This window comes from Salvelinus alpinus, chromosome 11 (assembly GCF_045679555.1).
Source record: "Salvelinus alpinus chromosome 11, SLU_Salpinus.1, whole genome shotgun sequence".
Lineage (NCBI taxonomy): Eukaryota > Metazoa > Chordata > Actinopteri > Salmoniformes > Salmonidae > Salvelinus > Salvelinus alpinus.
This window is the reverse complement of record NC_092096.1, coordinates 14,775,515-14,794,563: the sequence shown is the minus strand read 5'-3', so window position 1 is coordinate 14,794,563 and position 19,049 is coordinate 14,775,515. Positions and strand designations below refer to the sequence as shown.

The 19,049-nt window shown below is 46.4% G+C and overlaps 3 protein-coding genes across 4 annotated transcripts; all 3 read right to left on the bottom strand.

Moving 5' to 3' along the window:
- Positions 1-641: 641 nt before the first annotated feature.
- Positions 642-13,514, bottom strand: napepld (N-acyl phosphatidylethanolamine phospholipase D). 2 transcript variants are annotated; one of them, XM_071331821.1, is made up of 6 exons: positions 13,267-13,514; positions 9,670-9,858; positions 9,116-9,314; positions 4,426-5,075; positions 3,829-3,943; positions 642-1,391 (listed from the first exon to the last, which is right to left on the bottom strand). In XM_071331821.1, exons 1-6 carry the CDS (start codon positions 13,374-13,376, stop codon positions 1,263-1,265), a joined length of 1,392 nt encoding a protein of 463 aa, XP_071187922.1. In that variant the 5' UTR covers positions 13,377-13,514; the 3' UTR covers positions 642-1,262. The 2 variants fall into 2 exon arrangements, with proteins under 2 accessions (XP_071187922.1, XP_071187923.1); XM_071331822.1 differs by lacking the exon at positions 13,267-13,514 and adding an exon at positions 12,401-12,593.
- Positions 13,515-13,567: 53 nt separating this feature from the next.
- Positions 13,568-17,140, bottom strand: LOC139534856 (N-acyl-phosphatidylethanolamine-hydrolyzing phospholipase D-like; the record flags this gene model as incomplete). The annotated part of the gene is made up of 6 exons (XM_071334310.1): positions 13,568-13,891; positions 14,578-14,692; positions 16,011-16,160; positions 16,319-16,386; positions 16,498-16,695; positions 16,934-17,140. Coding segments are annotated over 6 exons (870 nt in total), but the record flags the coding sequence as incomplete, so codon positions are not given.
- LOC139533633 (neurofilament medium polypeptide-like) lies at positions 17,104-18,421 on the bottom strand. The gene has a single exon (XM_071331827.1). The coding sequence runs from the start codon at positions 18,316-18,318 to the stop codon at positions 17,722-17,724; it is 597 nt and encodes a 198-aa protein (XP_071187928.1). The 5' UTR covers positions 18,319-18,421; the 3' UTR covers positions 17,104-17,721.
- Between the last annotated feature and the right edge of the window lie 628 nt (positions 18,422-19,049).

Genomic DNA, 19,049 nt, shown 5'->3' with positions numbered 1-19,049 from the left:
TGAGGAATGACTCTGGCCCTACCTAAGTATTGAAGTTGAGGAATGACCCTGGCCCTACCTAAGTATTGAAGTTGAGGAATGACTCTGGCCCTACCTAAGTATTGAAGTTGAGGAATGACTCTGGCCCTACCTAAGTATTGAAGTTGAGGAATGACTCTGGAATGACTAAGTATTGAAGTTGAGGAATGACTCTGGCCCTACCTAAGTATTGAAGTTGAGGAATGACTCTGGCCCTACCTAAGTATTGAAGTTGAGGAATGACCCTGGCCCTACCTAAGTATTGAAGTTGAGGAATGACCCTGGCCCTACCTAAGTATTGAAGTTGAGGAATGACCCTGGCCCTACCTAAGTATTGAAGTTGAGGAATGACCCTGGCCCTACCTAAGTATTGAAGTTGAGGAATGACTCTGGCCCTACCTAAGTATTGAAGTTGAGGAATGACCCTGGCCCTACCTAAGTATTGAAGTTGAGGAATGACCCTGGCCCTACCTAAGTATTGAAGTTGAGGAATGACTCTGGCCCTACCTAAGTATTGAAGTTGAGGAATGACCCTGGCCCTACCTAAGTATTGAAGTTGAGGAATGACTCTGGCCCTACCTAATGACCTAACAGTGTCCCCCCTCTCACAAGACAAGTCTGTGTCCATCAGAGAGCAGTTTTAATGACAGCTGTAACACCGGAGGAGGGTGAAAACCCCCACATACAACAGCGTGTTTCCAGACCTACTAAAACATTATTGCAACGTCCAAGTACATACAGTATATTACACAGCGTATAGTACACATGAACTGTTCAGCATATCCATGACTCCAGAAGATTTGGTTACATAACTGGACAGAATGTGATTGGTGAATGCGCTGCACTATGAAGCCCATACAAATTGTAGTTGTGTGCACAGAAACAATGTGCAAGTTGGAGCAGAATGACGTGTAGTGTGTCCAGTGTGTAAAACACACACATTCATCACTTTGACAACACTGAAAACACTACAGCTATACGATAACACATCATCAGCAAAACATTTTCAGAAATGTTTCTTCTTGACAGTTCTGGCGTCAGACATTTGGCATAGAAAAACAATTATTGGATAAATGGACAGGGTGTTCATTTGATAGTCGCCATCATTCTAACTCTCTAGTACACCATCAACTAGACTGTTGACGACGAGAGCTTATCCATCGATTCAGCTGTATGCTTTAAGCCACAGTGCTGTTTAGTCTTCTCCAGATTGTGGGAGGGGCTTAGGCACCATTTTGATCCAATCATTCAAAGACTTCCTGGTCTGCGTTCAGCACTCTGGATTCTCCATGGTTCAGGACAAAGAAGTGCTCCACATTCAACCCATTCTTCTCCATGGCCTCCCTGAGTCTCACTGGAGGCTCTAAGTAATACTGAGAGAGAGAGAGAGAGAGAGAGAGAGAGACAGACATCTATTATCTACACTACCGGTCAACTGTTTTAGAACAGCTACTCAGTCAAGGGTTTTTCTTTATTTTTACTATTTTCTACATTGTAGAATAATAGTTAAGACATCAAAACTATGTAATAACACATATGGAATCATTTAGTAACCAAAAAAAAAAAGTGTTAAATAAAACATTTATATTTGAGATTCTTCAAATAGCCACCCTTTGCCTTGATGACAGCTTTGCACAATCTTAGCATTCTCTCAACCAGCTTCATGAGGTAGTCACCTGGAATGCATTTCAATTAACAGGTGTGCCTTCTTAAAAGTTCATTTGTGGAATTTATTTCCTTTTTAATGCATTTGAGCCAATCAGTTGTGTTGTGACAAGGTAGGGGGGGGGGGGGGGGGGGGTACACAGAAGATAGTCCTATTTGGTAAAAGACCAAGTCTATATTATGGCAAAAACAGCTCAAATAAGCAAAGAGAAACAACAGTCCATCATTACTTTAAGACATGAAGGTCAGTCAATATGGAACATTTCAAGAACTTTTCAAGTTTCTTCAAGTGCATACGCAAAAACCATCAAGCGCTATGATGAAACTGGCTCTCATGAGGACCGTCACAGGAAAGGAAGACCCAGAGTTACCTCTGCTGCAGAGGATAAGTTCACTAGAGTTACCAGCCTCAGAAATTGCAGCCGAAATAAATGCGTCACAGAGTTCAAGTAACAGACACATCTCAACATCAACTGTTAAGAAGAGATTGTGTGAATCAGGCCTTCATGGTTGAATTGCTGCAAATAAACCACAACTAAAGGACACCAATAAGAAGAACGAGCAATGGACATTAGACCTGTGGAAATTTGTCCTTTGGTCTGGAGTCCAAATTGGAGATTTTTGGTTCCAACCGCCGTGTCTTAACCAGGATGTCTACCACAGCATTCTGCAGCGATACGCCATCCCATCTGGTTTGGGCTTTGTGGGACTATCATTTGTTTTTCAACAGGACAATGACCCAACACACCTCCAGGCTGTGTAAGGGCTATTTAACCAAGAAGGAGAGTGATGGAGTGCTGCATCAGATGACCTGGCCTCCACAATCCCCCGACCTCAACCAAACTGAGATGGTTTGGGATGAGTCGGACCGCAGAGTGAAGGAAAAGCAGCCAACAAGTGCTCAGCATATGTGTGAACTCCTTCAAGACTGTTGGAAAAGCATTCCCGGTGAAGCTGGTTGAGAGAATGCCAAGAGTGTGCATAGCTGTCAACAAGGCAAAGGGTGGCTACTTTAAAGAATCTCAAATCTGAAATATATTTTGATTTGTTTAACACTTTTTTGGTTACAACATGATTCCATATGTGTTATTTCATAGTTTTGATGTCCTCACTATTATTCTACAAATGTAGAAAATAGTAAAAATAAAGAAAAACCCTTGAATGAGGAGGTGTTCTAAAACATTTGACCGGTAGTGTATTTCACTTGCTTGATAGCGAGAGACTCCGGGGTTTAGGAGTGGACAGTACACGTCAGAGAGGCTTTTTGAGCTGCTTCCCTAAGCAGAAACGTCAGACAGACAAAAGGTTATCTTTCAAAGCCAACAGGACGACTGCTGCCGGGAACCGAACTACGTGTTTCAACATCACAGAGGGGAGGGTGTACGAACTAAATAAAGTAATCAAAGACTCTACTTGGACTCCATAACCAAGTCAACTCGTATGTCCCTGTGTGTTGCTTTCTGCACGGATTTAAGAGAACGGTCTTAAACGGTTCTAGCAACAAAGCCATCGGCGGAGGCCAAAGCATCAGGGGAAAGTTGAACGATGTCACAGATAATCAACGGTTCTTCTAATTCAAACAGATTGCTCTGCGTTTCCCAACACGTGCCGATTTCAACTGAACGCAGCAGCACGCAACCTAATATGAGTTTTCACATCTATTGTGGGACCCTGAACAATCCCACCTTTGTCTTTAGGCTGAACGGTTGAAGGGGTGTCTGACGGCATGTTTGTTCTCATCACACAAAAGGACACAATGGAAAATATGTGTTTCTCTGAACTGAGTCTAGTCTGAAAATGCAGAGGTCAGATCCGCGGTGTTGTGACAGGGCTGATTTATTACCATGGTCCGAACCTCAGGTTTACAAGGGAAGACTTACACCTAGTTGTCCTGACCTTTGCTCTCCAGTTTCAGCTGGGAGGCAGAGCAAAATGTCTCCTTCCTGATCATTAGATTCAGAGAATCCCATTGGATAGGCCATACATCTCTGATGTGACATGACTTAGTATTAAGGCAAAAATTTAAAAAAACACTTGGAGTGATGCTAACAACTGATAATTGACACCAAAACCCCTTTTTACAGCAGGTACATACAGTCGGCCTTATAAAGAGAGATCCAGTCGATCAGAACTGTTAATGCTCACCTCGTAAGCTAAAGCGAAGGTTCCCCAGTGAATAGCCAGGGAGTGTCTGGCCTGGATGTCTTTATGGATCTCCACAGCCTCCTCCGGGTCCACATGCTGTCCACGCATTACATCTCTGAGGGAGGACAAACTTGTGTTTTCTGGGTTTGGCATAATGAAGGCTTAACAAACTTCAGTTGACTTGAATAAATTCTAAGTGAATATACAGTTGACTTGAATAAATTCTAAGTGAATATACAGTTGAATTTGATCAATTCTAAGTGAATATACAGTTGAGGGGAATCTACTACTACAGTCCATGATCCAACCCTCCTTCTAGAATAGTACTGGGTGTGCAGGCTTTTACTCCAACCCTGTCCTGAACCTGATTCAGTTCATCAAGATCCTGATGAACAGCTAATTTTATAAATCAGGTGTTAGAGCAGGGTTGGAACCAAAACCTGCACTCCCAGTGGCTCTCCAGGGGGAGGTATGGGCACCCTTGTACTTAAGCAATCACAGCTGTGCAGGGCAGGTGTACACTAGTTTCATACCTGGGCAGGACAGATCTACACTAGTTTCATACCTGGGCAGGACAGCTCTACACTAGTTTCATACCTGGGCAGGTACGCTCCGATGGGTATGGCAGCCAGGTCAAACGGACCAAATCGCCTCCCTATCTCCTGGAAGGAGGAGCAGTAGCCGGTGTCTCCAGCGAAGAAGAAGCGGTTGCAGGGCCCCAGGACAGACCAGCTGCCCCACAGCACCTGGTTATCGTCCGTGGGGGTGCGCTTGCACCAGTGCTGTGCCGGCGTACACACAAACGTGACTTCATCGTGACCTGGCACACAGTTCTCCTCCCACCAGTCTAACTCGATCACATTCTCACACCCGCTCTTCTGCATCCAGTCCATGAGTCCCAACGGCACAAACCATCGGAGATCCGCACCGAACCGCTCGTTCAACTGGGTCACGGTGCCCGCGTCCAGATGGTCGTAGTGGGAGTGGCTGATGACGACTGCGTCGATCCGGGGGAGTTGATCAACCGTACAAGGGGGACCCCGGTACCTCTTGGGCCCCATGAACTGGAAGGGAGATGCCCTCTGGCTGAAGATGGGGTCAGTGAGGATGACCAGGCCGTCCATCTCTACCAGGACTGATGCGTGGCCCAGCCAGGTCACCCTGAGACCAGACCCCACGGCTCCGTCTGCTGCCTCAGGGACACGGAGGAACCAAGGCTCCACTACTGGGAGCTCTTTGTCTAAGACCTGAGGAGCAGAAGAACACAGGCTTTAATATGGCTTGTTGGTATGAATTGATTCAGATTCATTCACCAGCTGAGACAGAGGAGGAAGAGGAGGAAGAGGAGGAAGAGGAGGAAGAGGAGGGTAAGAAAGGCTCCATCGCTGGTTACTCTTCCTCTTTTCAACATGTCGCTATTGCTTCGGTCATTTTCAAGTCACCAAACAAAATAACCAATTTTTAAAATAAAATAAAAAACGCTCATTTTTGTTTTTCCGTTTGAATATGACACTGGTTGTATGATTTGTTTGAGGTTAACTTGATTAAGTTATAATCAACATAACAATTCAAAACACGGATGATTAAACACTTTAATACGTCTTTCCTCTTCATCAGAAAGATGATTGGAAATAGAGGCGAGTCGACGTTTCATTTTCCTTTAAAATATTAGGCCCTTCCTTCCTGACCACTACATGTCTAGAAAACAGAGCCAGTGTCTGAGTCGTGAGGAGAGATTGATTTACAGCCGTCTAAAAATACCCCGGGTTGTTACCGGAGCACAGTGCAGTGTTTATGGAACGGGAGGCATCCTAACCTAACTGTTACCGGAGCACAGTGCAGTGTTTATGGAACGGGAGGCATCCTAACCTAACTGTTACCGGAGCACAGTGCAGTGTTTATGGAACGGGAGGCATCCTAACCTAACTGTTACCAGAGCACAGTGCAGTGTTTATGGAACGGGAGGCATCCTAACCTAACTGTTACCGGAGCACAGTGCAGTGTTTATGGAACGGGAGGCATCCTAACCTAACTGTGACCAGAGCACAGTGCAGTGTTTATGGAACGGGAGGCATCCTAACCTAACTGTTACCAGAGCACAGTGCAGTGTTTATGGAACGGGAGGCATCCTAACCTAACTGTTACCAGAGCACAGTGCAGTGTTTATGGAACGGGAGGCATCCTAACCTAACTGTTACCAGAGCACAGTGCAGTGTTTATGGAACGGGAGGCATCCTAACCTAACTGTTACCAGAGCACAGTGCAGTGTTTATGGAACGGGAGGCATCCTAACCTAACTGTTACCAGAGCACAGTGCAGTGTTTATGGAACGGGAGGCATCCTAACCTAACTGTTACCAGAGCACAGTGCAGTGTTTATGGAACGGGAGGCATCCTAACCTAACTGTTACCGGAGCACAGTGCAGTGTTTATGGAACGGGAGGCATCCTAACCTAACTGTTACCGGAGCACAGTGCAGTGTTTATGGAACGGGAGGCATCCTAACCTAACTGTTACCGGAGCACAGTGCAGTGTTTATGGAACGGGAGGCATCCTAACCTAACTGTTACCAGAGCACAGTGCAGTGTTTATGGAACGGGAGGCATCCTAACCTAACTGTTACCGGAGCACAGTGCAGTGTTTATGGAACGGGAGGCATCCTAACCTAACTGTTACCAGAGCACAGTGCAGTGTTTATGGAACGGGAGGCATCCTAACCTAACTGTTACCGGAGCACAGTGCAGTGTTTATGGAACGGGAGGCATCCTAACCTAACTGTTACCGGAGCACAGTGCAGTGTTTATGGAACGGGAGGCATCCTAACCTAACTGTTACCAGAGCACAGTGCAGTGTTTATGGAACGGGAGGCATCCTAACCTAACTGTTACCGGAGCACAGTGCAGTGTTTATGGAACGGGAGGCATCCTAACCTAACTGTTACCGGAGCACAGTGCAGTGTTTATGGAACGGGAGGCATCCTAACCTAACTGTTACCGGAGCACAGTGCAGTGTTTATGGAACGGGAGGCATCCTAACCTAACTGTTACCGGAGCACAGTGCAGTGTTTATGGAACGGGAGGCATCCTAACCTAACTGTTACCAGAGCACAGTGCAGTGTTTATGGAACGGGAGGCATCCTAACCTAACTGTTACCGGAGCACAGTGCAGTGTTTATGGAACGGGAGGCATCCTAACCTAACTGTTACCGGAGCACAGTGCAGTGTTTATGGAACGGGAGGCATCCTAACCTAACTGTTACCGGAGCACAGTGCAGTGTTTATGGAACGGGAGGCATCCTAACCTAACTGTTACCAGAGCACAGTGCAGTGTTTATGGAACGGGAGGCATCCTAACCTAACTGTTACCAGAGCACAGTGCAGTGTTTATGGAACGGGAGGCATCCTAACCTAACTGTTACCGGAGCACAGTGCAGTGTTTATGGAACGGGAGGCATCCTAACCTAACTGTTACCAGAGCACAGTGCAGTGTTTATGGAACGGGAGGCATCCTAACCTAACTGTGACCAGAGCACAGTGCAGTGTTTATGGAACGGGAGGCATCCTAACCTAACTGTGACCAGAGCACAGTGCAGTGTTTATGGAACGGGAGGCATCCTAACCTAACTGTGACCGGAGCACAGTGCAGTGTTTATGGAACGGGAGGCATCCTAACCTAACTGTGACCAGAGCACAGTGCAGTGTTTATGGAACGGGAGGCATCCTAACCTAACTGTGACCAGAGCACAGTGCAGTGTTTATGGAACGGGAGGCATCCTAACCTAACTGTGACCAGAGCACAGTGCAGTGTTTATGGAACGGGAGGCATCCTAACCTAACTGTGACCAGAGCACAGTGCAGTGTTTATGGAACGGGAGGCATCCTAACCTAACTGTGACCAGAGCACAGTGCAGTGTTTATGGAACGGGAGGCATCCTAACCTAACTGTGACCAGAGCACAGTGCAGTGTTTATGGAACGGGAGGCATCCTAACCTAACTGTGACCAGAGCACAGTGCAGTGTTTATGGAACGGGAGGCATCCTAACCTAACTGTGACCAGAGCACAGTGCAGTGTTTATGGAACGGGAGGCATCCTAACCTAACTGTTACCAGAGCACAGTGCAGTGTTTATGGAACGGGAGGCATCCTAACCTAACTGTTACCAGAGCACAGTGCAGTGTTTATGGAACGGGAGGCATCCTAACCTAACTGTGACCAGAGCACAGTGCAGTGTTTATGGAACGGGAGGCATCCTAACCTAACTGTTACCAGAGCACAGTGCAGTGTTTATGGAACGGGAGGCATCCTAACCTAACTGTTACCAGAGCACAGTGCAGTGTTTATGGAACGGGAGGCATCCTAACCTAACTGTGGACATGAGGTGCAGCGTTACAAATCACCGTTGACAAACTCTGACGTGCTCAGTCAGAGATATTTAATGACAGACCTCAGGAGTCAGGACAGACAGAACAAGTTCAGTCAGGACAGGAGGTAATTGTTGGGTGTGGACTGTGTACAGTAAAAAATAATTATTATTTAACCTGTGTAGTTGGAGTACAGGTCTAGGTATTTGTATAATAAGTTCATTATAATAAAGAGTGGACAGACAGGCAATGAGCCCTATCAGGTGTGGTTTGGTGGTCTCCATCAGAGCTGGGTTTGTTTTGCAAAGCGTTTTGACATCAGCTGTGGGCGCTAGAAATGGCAGCTCAAATGAGTGAGAAAGACCTATTATACACGTCAGAAACACCTATTATATACGTCAGAAAGACCTATTATACACGTCAGAAAGACCTATTATACACGTCAGAAACACCTATTATATACGTCAGAAAGACCTATTATACACGTCAGAAAGACCTATTATACACGTCAGAAACACCTATTATATACGTCAGAAAGACCTATTATACACGTCAGAAACACCTATTATATACGTCAGAAACACCTATTATATACGTCAGAAAGACCTATTATACACGTCAGAAAGACCTATTATACACGTCAGAAAGACCTATTATACACGTCAGAAACACCTATTATACACGTCAGAAAGACCTATTATACACGTCAGAAACACCTATTATATACGTCAGAAAGACCTATTATACACGTCAGAAAGACCTATTATACACGTCAGAAAGACCTATTATACACGTCAGAAACACCTATTATACACGTCAGAAAGACCTATTATACACGTCAGAAACACCTATTATACACGTCAGAAACACCTATTATACACGTCAGAAACACCTATTATACATGTGAAACGTCAGAATGTGTCTCACCTCTTTAGAGGTGGGTACATTACTGTGGTTCTTCTCCAGCAGGAAGAAGCGCAGCAAGGTGGACCAGGACGGGAACTTCCACGTGGGCCAGGGGTTAGTAAAGCGGCCATGTTTGTCCCGGCTCGACCCAGTCACCTCCTCCTCCAACCGGTAGTCCAGACGGAAGCTCTTCCTCGAGGACCGGGAGGAGCTGCTCTTCCTGGAGGAGTCAATCAATCAAACGCTTTTACTGCCTATTGTGTCCAGACAGGACATTTGGTGTGCAAACATACATATACACACACACACACACACACACACACACACACACACACACACACACACACACACACACACACACACACACACACACACACACACACACACACACACACACACACACACACACACACACACACACACACACACACACACACACACAATACAGTTAGAAACAGATGATCACAAAAGATAAGGACACAAAAAAACACTGAAATAATATGCTGCAACCTCAGGAGCTGGATGGCAATAAAGTGCACGTGAAAACTGCAAAGATGTTGATTGTCTATCCGTACCGAGGCCCTGAGTCCTGCAGGGTGGAGGTGGAGGGGTCACGGGGCCGGACCACGGCTGGGGAACCCTCCTCCGTCACTGGGGAATCTCCAGGAGAGACACCCCTCTCCTCCATCAACACCTGGTTCTCCTCCACCTCTCCTCCTGCTCCTCCGCTCTCCTCCATGGGGAGACAGTGTTGGGCTCCTGGTCTATAGGGAGGTTAATAAACAAGAAATACAAATAAAAGCTTACAAATATGCTGGGGGGGGGGGGGATTACACAGATATTACCTCAGAAAGAAAAGCCTGCTCACAGTACAGTTAGTGGCTGTTTCTGTGGTTTGTCCCTGGATGGCCGACAGCGTCTTGTGAAATCACAGATGTGAAAGCATGTTTATTGTGACACGGTGTAACCCTGTGCAACAGTTCCAAAACATTCCCCCTCAGCAGCCATCACCAGGCCGACTGTATGAGAGATGTCAGCAACATGACATTCACTGTCTCCTATAGTATAACATGGTCAACAACATGACTCTCTGTCACCTATAGTATAACGTGGTCAACAACATGACTCACTGTCTCCTATAGTATAACGTGGTCAGCAACATTGACTTTTTACTGGTTCCTACTTTGAATAAAAGACACACGGTCCGTCAGCCTTGCTCACAGTGGACCGCACCTTTAATATACAACTGCCTGAGTCCATTGTTTCAGCTGTATCTTATCTCTGGACAGGTGGAAAAGCTCCAGCTCAGTCAAATGAGGAGGAAGTTACTGGCCTGCCAAATGCTAACTGACACATACACAAGTCTGGATAATCCAGGTGAAAGTTATGATCCCTTATTGATGTCACTTGTTAAATCCACTTCTATCAGTGTAGATGAAGGGGGAGGAGACGGGTTAAAGAAGGAGTTTTAAGCCTTGAGACATGGATTGTGTATGTGTGCCATTCGGAGGGTGAATGGGTAAGACAAAATATTTAAGTGCCTTTGAACGGGGTATGGTAGTAGGTGCCAGGTGCACCGGTTTGTGTCAAGAAATGCAACGCTGCTGGGTTTTTCACGCTCAACAGTTTTGCCATGTGTATGAAGAATGGTCCACCACCCAAAGAACATCCAGCCAACTTGACACAGCTGTGAGAAGCATTGGAGTCAACGTGGACCAGCATCCCTGTGGAACGCTTTCCACACCTTGTAGAGTCCATGACCCGACGAGTTGAGGCTGTTCTGAGGGCAATTTTCAGGGGGGGGGGCAACTCAAAATTAGGAATGTGTTCCTAATGTCTGGTATAATCAGTGTATATGTGCCTCCTGCCAATCTATCTCTATGAGTTACTGTATGGGCCCTCCATGGGGCCTCCACTGCTACCAGGAACTATGAACCCTACAATACACAATGGTACAGGTGAACGATGTCATTTACAAAATAGCCTCCAACACTCCACTCAGCAAATTGGATGTAATCTATCACAGTGCCATCCGTTTTGTCACCAAAGCCCCATATACTACCCACCACTGTGACCTGTATGCTCTCGTTGGTTGGCCCTCGCAACATTTTCGCCAAACCCCCAGGTCATCTATAAGTCTTTGTTAGGTAAAGCCCCGCCTTATCTCAGCTCACTGGTCTCCATAGCAACACCCACCCGTAGCACACGCTCCAGCAGGTATATCTCACTGGTCATCCCCAAAGCCAACACCTTCTTTGGCCGCCTTTCCTTCCAGTTCTCTGCTGCCAATGACTGGAACAAATTGCAAAAATCACTGAAGACTAATATCTCCCTCACTAACTTTAAACATCAGCTGTCAGAGCAGCTTACCAATCGCTGTACCTATACACAGCCCAACTGTACACAGCCCATCTGTAAATAGCCCATCTGTACACAGCCCATCTGTAAATATCCCATCTGTAAATAGCACACCCAACAACCTCATATTGTTATTTTGTTGTTGTTGCTATTTTGCACCCCAGTATCTCTTCTTACACATCATCATCTGCACATCTATCACTCCAGTGTTAATGCTAAACTGTAATTATTTCACCACTATGGCCCATTTATTGCCTTACCTCCCTAAACGTAATACATTTGCACACACTATATACAGATTTTTCTATTGTGTTTTGACTGTACGTTTGTTTATCCAATGTGTAACTCTGTGTTGCTGTTTTTGTCACACTGCTTTGCTTTATCTTGGCCAGGTCGCAGTTGTAAATGAGAACTTGTTCTCAACTGGCCTAGCTGGTTAAATAAAGGTGAACTAACCCCAACCCCATTCCTGTGTCAACCCTGTTCACAGTAGCTTCTGTTTGAAGGTGTACGTACAGACTGAAGAGGCTACTGTATAGCTGTCACCTAGGCCCTATAGTGCTGTGTAGTTGTCCACTAGTCCTATTTACGGAGTCCCCTTACAACGTACGCACTCTATACATGTCACGTTGCATACTGTGGCGCTCTGTTGCACGTATTGGCCTATTGAATGTCTTCAATGGACCCATAATAAACCACCAGAGAAGTACAACAAATGTTTCTTTGTTGATCCGACCAACAACAAAACAAACGGATCACTAGAAAGAATTGCTGCTATATCGAGAAGATTTATCGCGATAATAAAAACAGAGAGTCAATAGAACCCTAACTAAAAGAGAGAAGAAGCAATGTGGTGAACTAAGCAGAACAACGGAGACAATCGATCATTCGCAGCTTGAACGGTCAGCCTACGTCACAGTCACAACAACGCAGTCAATAAAATACTACCTGAAAACGTCTAGAATAAGTCGAGGGCGACTTGTAAAATCCGTCAGTGGCGCGACATTTCTTCTGATATTGTTACAGCGAGATATCCGCAGAACTGTGTGGGGAAAAGTGCCCTGCAAGCACGGCCAATGGTCCACAACGCACTGGTACCAGCCTACCAGGCAAGGCTTCTGACGTCGGTGAAAAACCCTACCATGTGACGAAATGAAAGCAGCCTAGCCTATTAAAATCCTCCTCTTTTCGATGCAAGAAACTACGTGCCGAAACTGCCCATTCATTTGCAATTGCAATGAAAATCTGATTATGAAATACGTCTAAAAATAGCTTAAAACATTATTTGTCGGAATATATAATATTGGTCAATGGTGCACGTATTAATCCTATAATAATGCTCTTACAGACTGGAGATCTTTACCCAAGTGAGCGAAGACACCAACTAGCAGCTGAAACTCCAAACATAAATATTTATTGACGAGGCCCAAGTTACAGTACAAAGTGAATGTAACACGTCAGCACAACAGTGCACTGGGGCGCGTTCAGCATGACGCAACGTTTTGGGACGTTCAGATAGCCTATTTCTATGTAAAACAAACATGCGCCTGACATGTAGAATAAGGAATCACATCAGCTCTATTCCTGACATTTCTATCTGCAACGTTCGAGAACGTTTGGCAACCGAACATGGCCCTGTTTAGCCTATTGGGCGTGTTTACGGAAGTGAGCTACAAGTGGATACATTGTAGCAAGTAAAACCACCCGAGTAGAAGTACCGATTAGTTCGTCTTCTGTTGAATGAGATGTGCACTTAAAATAATACACATTGAAACGCTATTTAAAAGTTGTTTAGTACGCTGACAAATAATCACCTTGACAAAGTTCCCTTCGCTGTGTTCAGAACACTCCCGGCTCGGTGAATACACCTGGAAAGTGGAGTTTTCCAAACTCGTGGAGACAAGATGCATTTGGAAGCAGCCATAGTCGGAATGCGTTAGTTAGTTGACTTGGTCTAGTTGGCCTAACCATCATTGCTTAGATTACAATAATAGAAACATCAAACTAGTAACGTTATTGGGTTTACAACAGGAACTCTTGAAAGTTGGTCACAGTTGGTTTAACAGTAGATTAGCTACTTCCTTGGTCACGCATTTAAAGAAACAGCCACGTTGGTAAAACATTATTTAATAGTGCAATCAATATCACTTGGCATTAAAAACATATTCTTTTTTTTTTTAAAGTTGCAAATATGTACATCAGTGCCCTTTTACCAGGCAAACGCTATAATGCCAAGCTTAGATTTCTTTGTCAGAAGTTCAAACTCTTTCATATTGCAGCTTCTGGCAATGTAGCCCATCTGATCAGTCAAACGCCCCCTCCTCCTCTTTCTCCCCCCAGCACTCTGGATTCTCCATGGTTCAGGACAAAGAAGTGCTCCGCATTCAACCCATTCTTCTCCATGGCCTCCCTGAGTCTCACTGGAGGCTCTAAGTAATACTGAGAGAGAGAGAGAGACCGAGAGAGAGAGAGAGAGAGAGAGAGAGAGAGAGAGAGAGAGAGAGAGAGAGAGAGAGAGAGAGAGAGACAAAGGGAAATATGAACAGTATTAAATAGGCGCTTTCCTTTGCATTGGGTAAAAAAATGAGTTGAAAGAAAATTATAGAGAAAGAGAGAGAGCAGAAGAGTTGGAGAGGGAGGAGAGAGAGAGGGAGGATTTGGAGAGGATGGAGAGGGAGGAAATGGAGAGTGAGGAGATGGAAAGGGAGGAGAAGGAGGAGATGGAGGAGATGGAGAGGGAGGAGATGGAGAGTGAGGAGATGGAGAGGGAGGAGATGGAGAGGGAGGAGAGGGAGGAGATGGAAAGGGAGGAGAAGGAGAGGGAGGAGATGGAAAGGGAGGAGAAGGAGGAGATGGAGAGGCAATGGAGATGGAGAGGGGGGAGATGGAGGAGAGGGAGGAGATGGAGGAGAGGGAGAGGGGGAAGATGGAGAGTGAGGAGATGGAGAGGGGGGAGATGGAGAGTGAGGAGATGGAAAGGGAGGAGATGGAGAGGGAGGAGTGGGAGAGGGGGGAGATGGAGGAGATGGAGAGAGAGGAGATGGAGAGGAAGGAGATGGATTTTGGAGGCCAACATATATTGTGGATGTAGGCTTATATAATGGCTGAATATATAGAATGCTCACCTCATGAGCTAATGCGAAGGTCCCCCAGTGAATAGCCAGGGAGTGTTTGGCCTTAACGTCCTTATGAATCTCCACAGCCTCCTCTGGGTCCACATGCAGTGACTTCATTACATCTCTAAAGAGAAATAACAATATATGGATCTGGATGAATTTTGATCTGGATGGTTAACAGTGTCCATCCATACCTGGGCAGGACAGGTGTACACTAGTTTCATACCTGGGCAGGACAGGTGTACACTAGTTTCATACCTGGGCAGGACAGGTGTACACTAGTTTCATACCTGGGCAGGACAGATCTACACTAGTTCCATACCTGGGCAGGACAGCTCTACACTAGTTTCATACCTGGGCAGGACAGGTGTACACTAGTTTCATACCTGGGCAGGACAGATCTACACTAGTTCCATACCTGGGCAGGACAGCTCTACACTAGTTTCATACCTGGGCAGGACAGGTGTACACTAGTTCCATACCTGGGCAGGACAGCTGTACACTAGTTTCATACCTGGGCAGGACAGGTGTACACTAGTTTCATACCTGGGCAGGACAGATCTACACTAGTTCCATACCTGGGCAGGACAGCTCTACACTAGTTTCATACCTGGGCAGGACAGGTGTACACTAGTTCCATACCTGGGCAGGACAGATCTACACTAGTTCCATACCTGGGCAGGACAGGTGTACACTAGTTCCATACCTGGGCAGGACAGGTGTACACTAGTTTCATACCTGGGCAGGACAGGTGTACACTAGTTTCATACCTGGGCAGGACAGGTGTACACTAGTTTCATACCTGGGCAGGACAGGTGTACACTAGTTTCATACCTGGGCAGGACAGCTGTACACTAGTTTCATACCTGGGCAGGACAGGTGTACACTAGTTTCATACCTGGGCAGGACAGGTGTACACTAGTTTCATACCTGGGCAGGACAGGTGTACACTAGTTCCATACCTGGGCAGGACAGGTGTACACTAGTTCCATACCTGGGCAGGACAGGTGTACACTAGTTTCATACCTGGGCAGGACAGGTGTACACTAGTTCCATACCTGGGCAGGTACGCTCAACACTAGTTTCATACCTGGGCAGGACAGGTGTACACTAGTTCCATACCTGGGCAGGACAGGTGTACACTAGTTTCATACCTGGGCAGGACAGGTGTACACTAGTTCCATACCTGGGCAGGACAGGTGTACACTAGTTCCATACCTGGGCAGGACAGCTGTACACTAGTTCCATACCTGGGCAGGACAGGTGTACACTAGTTCCATACCTGGGCAGGACAGCTGTACACTAGTTCCATACCTGGGCAGGACAGGTGTACACTAGTTCCATACCTGGGCAGGACAGCTGTACACTAGTTCCATACCTGGGCAGGACAGGTGTACACTAGTTCCATACCTGGGCAGGACAGCTGTACACTAGTTTCATACCTGGGCAGGTACGCTCCGATGGGTATGGCAGCCAGGTCGAACGGACCAAATCGCCTCCCTATCTCCTGGAAGGAGGAGCAGTAGCCGGTGTCTCCAGCAAAGAAGAAGCGGTTGCAGGGCCCCAGGACAGACCAGCTGCCCCACAGCACCCTGTTATTCACATGAAACGGTTTACATTTAGGCCATTTTAGTGGACGCTCTTACAGTCAGTGCTTTCAACCAAGGTAGGTAAGACAACCACATATCACAGTCATTGAAAGTAAAACTCTCCTCAATAAAGCAGCTATCTGTAAAGTAAGGAAAGCAACCTGTTATCGTCTGTTGGGGTGCGCTTGCACCAGTGCTGGGCTGGGGTGAATACGAACATCACCTTATCCTGGCTGACACCACTGGCGACAGGGCTGGGGACAGCGACAGTGCTGGGGACAGCGACAGGGCTGGGGACAGCGACAGGGCTGGGGACAGCGACAGGGCTGGGGACAGCGACAGGGCCGGGGACAGGGACACAGCTCTCTTCCCACCAGTCCAACTCTATCACGTTCTTACAGCCACAGCTCTGCATCCAGCCCTGGAGTCCCAGAGGGACAAACCAACGCAGCTCGGTGCCGAAGCGCTTATTGAGGCTGCTAACTGAACCTACGTCCAGGTGGTCGTAGTGCGTGTGGCTGATGAGCACCGCATCCACCTGGAAGAACAACACTTGATTTATCAACTGGAAAAGTCCACGGAAATGTGTTATCTTTTTTTAACCCTTGAGACACACACACACACACACACACACACACACACACACACACACACACACACACACACACACACACACACACACACACACACACACACACACACACACACACACACACACACACACACACACACACACACACACACACATACCCCTCAAGTGTTTGGAGGCACCTCACCTTGGGTAGTTGATCTACTGTACACGGCGGGCCCCTGAACCTCTTGGGCCCCATGAACTGGAAGGGAGATGCCCTCTGGCTGAAGATGGGGTCAGTGAGGATGACCAGGCCGTCCATCTCTACCAGGACTGATGCGTGGCCCAGCCAGGTCACCCTGAGACCAGACCCCACGGTTCCTGACACCTGTGGTGTTATGTTATATATATACAGGACCAGTCAAAAGTGTGGACACACCTTCTAAATCCAGGGGGTTTTCTTTATATTTACTATTTTCTACAAGACATCAAAACTATGAAATAACACATATGGAATCGTGTAGTAACCAAAAAGAAAAAGTGTTAAACATATCAAAATATATTTTATATTTGAAAGTCTTCAAAGTAGCCACCCTTTACCTTGATGACAGTTTTGCACACCCTTGGCATTCCCTCAACCAGCTTTTATGCTATATATGTATACGTTATATTATTGTTAAATTGTTCTATTGTTTTCATGGACTCCTGGGAACAGTATTGCAGACTAAAAGAGATCAACAAGAAAAAACAACATGAAAACAAACCTCAGGGCTCTGGATGAAGTAAGGATCCTGCAGTGGAAGCTTACAGTCTAACTCCTCAACACAGGGACACACAAACGTTTGGTAAATAACAACAAATACCTGGCTGAAAAGGATTCAGCACACCTTTGATGAAAGCCCTTCAACTCCTTGTCTGAGGTTGAAAAACATCTTATGTCTAAATCAATATAATTGCATGGGGTTGTCATGCATCATCTACTAGGATACATTTCTATGCAAATTGCCAATGGAATCTGGAATTAACAAGCAACAACAAGGCAAAAAGCCAATATGTTAAAGATGGGATTCGTACCTCTTTGGAGCGGGGTACGTTGCTGTGGTCCTTATCTAGTAGGTAGAACCGGAGCAGGGAGGCAGAGGAGGGGTAGTGCCATGTGGGCCAGGGGTTGGTGAAGCGACCGTTCTTCTCCCTCGTGGATCTGGTTATGACTTCTCCCTTCACCACATCTTGACACTCCTGGAACGTCCCCCCTGTCACCCGGTGGTCCAGGGATGACGTGTTGGGTGTTCGTGGTTTCTCTCCTGTCACCCGGTGGTCCAGGGATGACGTGTTGGGTGTTCGTGGTTTCTCTCCTGTCCCCCGGTGGTCCAGGGATGACGTGTTGGGTGTTCGTGGTTCCTCTCCTGTCCCCCGGTGGTCCAGGGATGACGTGTTGGGTGTTCGTGGTTCCTCTCCTGTCCCCCGGTGGTCCAGGGATGGCGTGTTGGGTGTTCGTGGTTCCTCTCCTGTCCCCCGGTGGTCCAGGGATGGCGTGTTGGGTGTTCGTGGTTCCTCTCCTGTCCCCTGGGCTTCCCGCTGCTCTGCCATGGCCTCAAGTTCCTGTTCCTCTGGTCTGTGTGGGACACAACAGCAGTTGTTGTGGTGCTATACAGTATCTCTCGACAGAAGTTCTGTGAGTCAACTGGGCCGATTTTTCAGACGGGTGCTGCCTAAATGTAGAGCTGAAAACCGATACCAGGAAATTGGACCCATAAGGTTATTGCTCTATAAAGTCATGCAAGATAGCAACAAGACAGGTCACTTAACCATTTGCTAGCCTATCATATAACCTTGGCCAACAACTGTTTCTTATTGTTCCTGTAAACTGGATACCAGTTTCCTTATAACTTAGGTAAGTCTCACCTTGTGTGTGAAAACTTTTTCCTGGAGTTCAAAGGGCAGCTACTCATATCACCCAACCACAATGGATTGATTCACAGATTCTGTGTAAATATGATTCATTCATTTTGAAAACTTCAAATGAATTACAATAAATCAATTACAACATGATTGAAGCTGCCCATTATACCAATGATATATCAATACTAACATATGTGGTATTAGTAAGATATAACTATAGAAAACATACCTAAAGCATAACCCCTCAAAATGAACACATACATCTATGCATGTCTATAGAACATGCTAATGCAGATATCAGATATGTGCAAACTGACTGTGAATCATCTCTTACTTTATCCTGGTCCAATGAAGAGTTCTCTCCTGCACCTTATCCTGGTCCAGTGAAGAGTTCCCTCCTGCACCTTATCCTGGTCCAA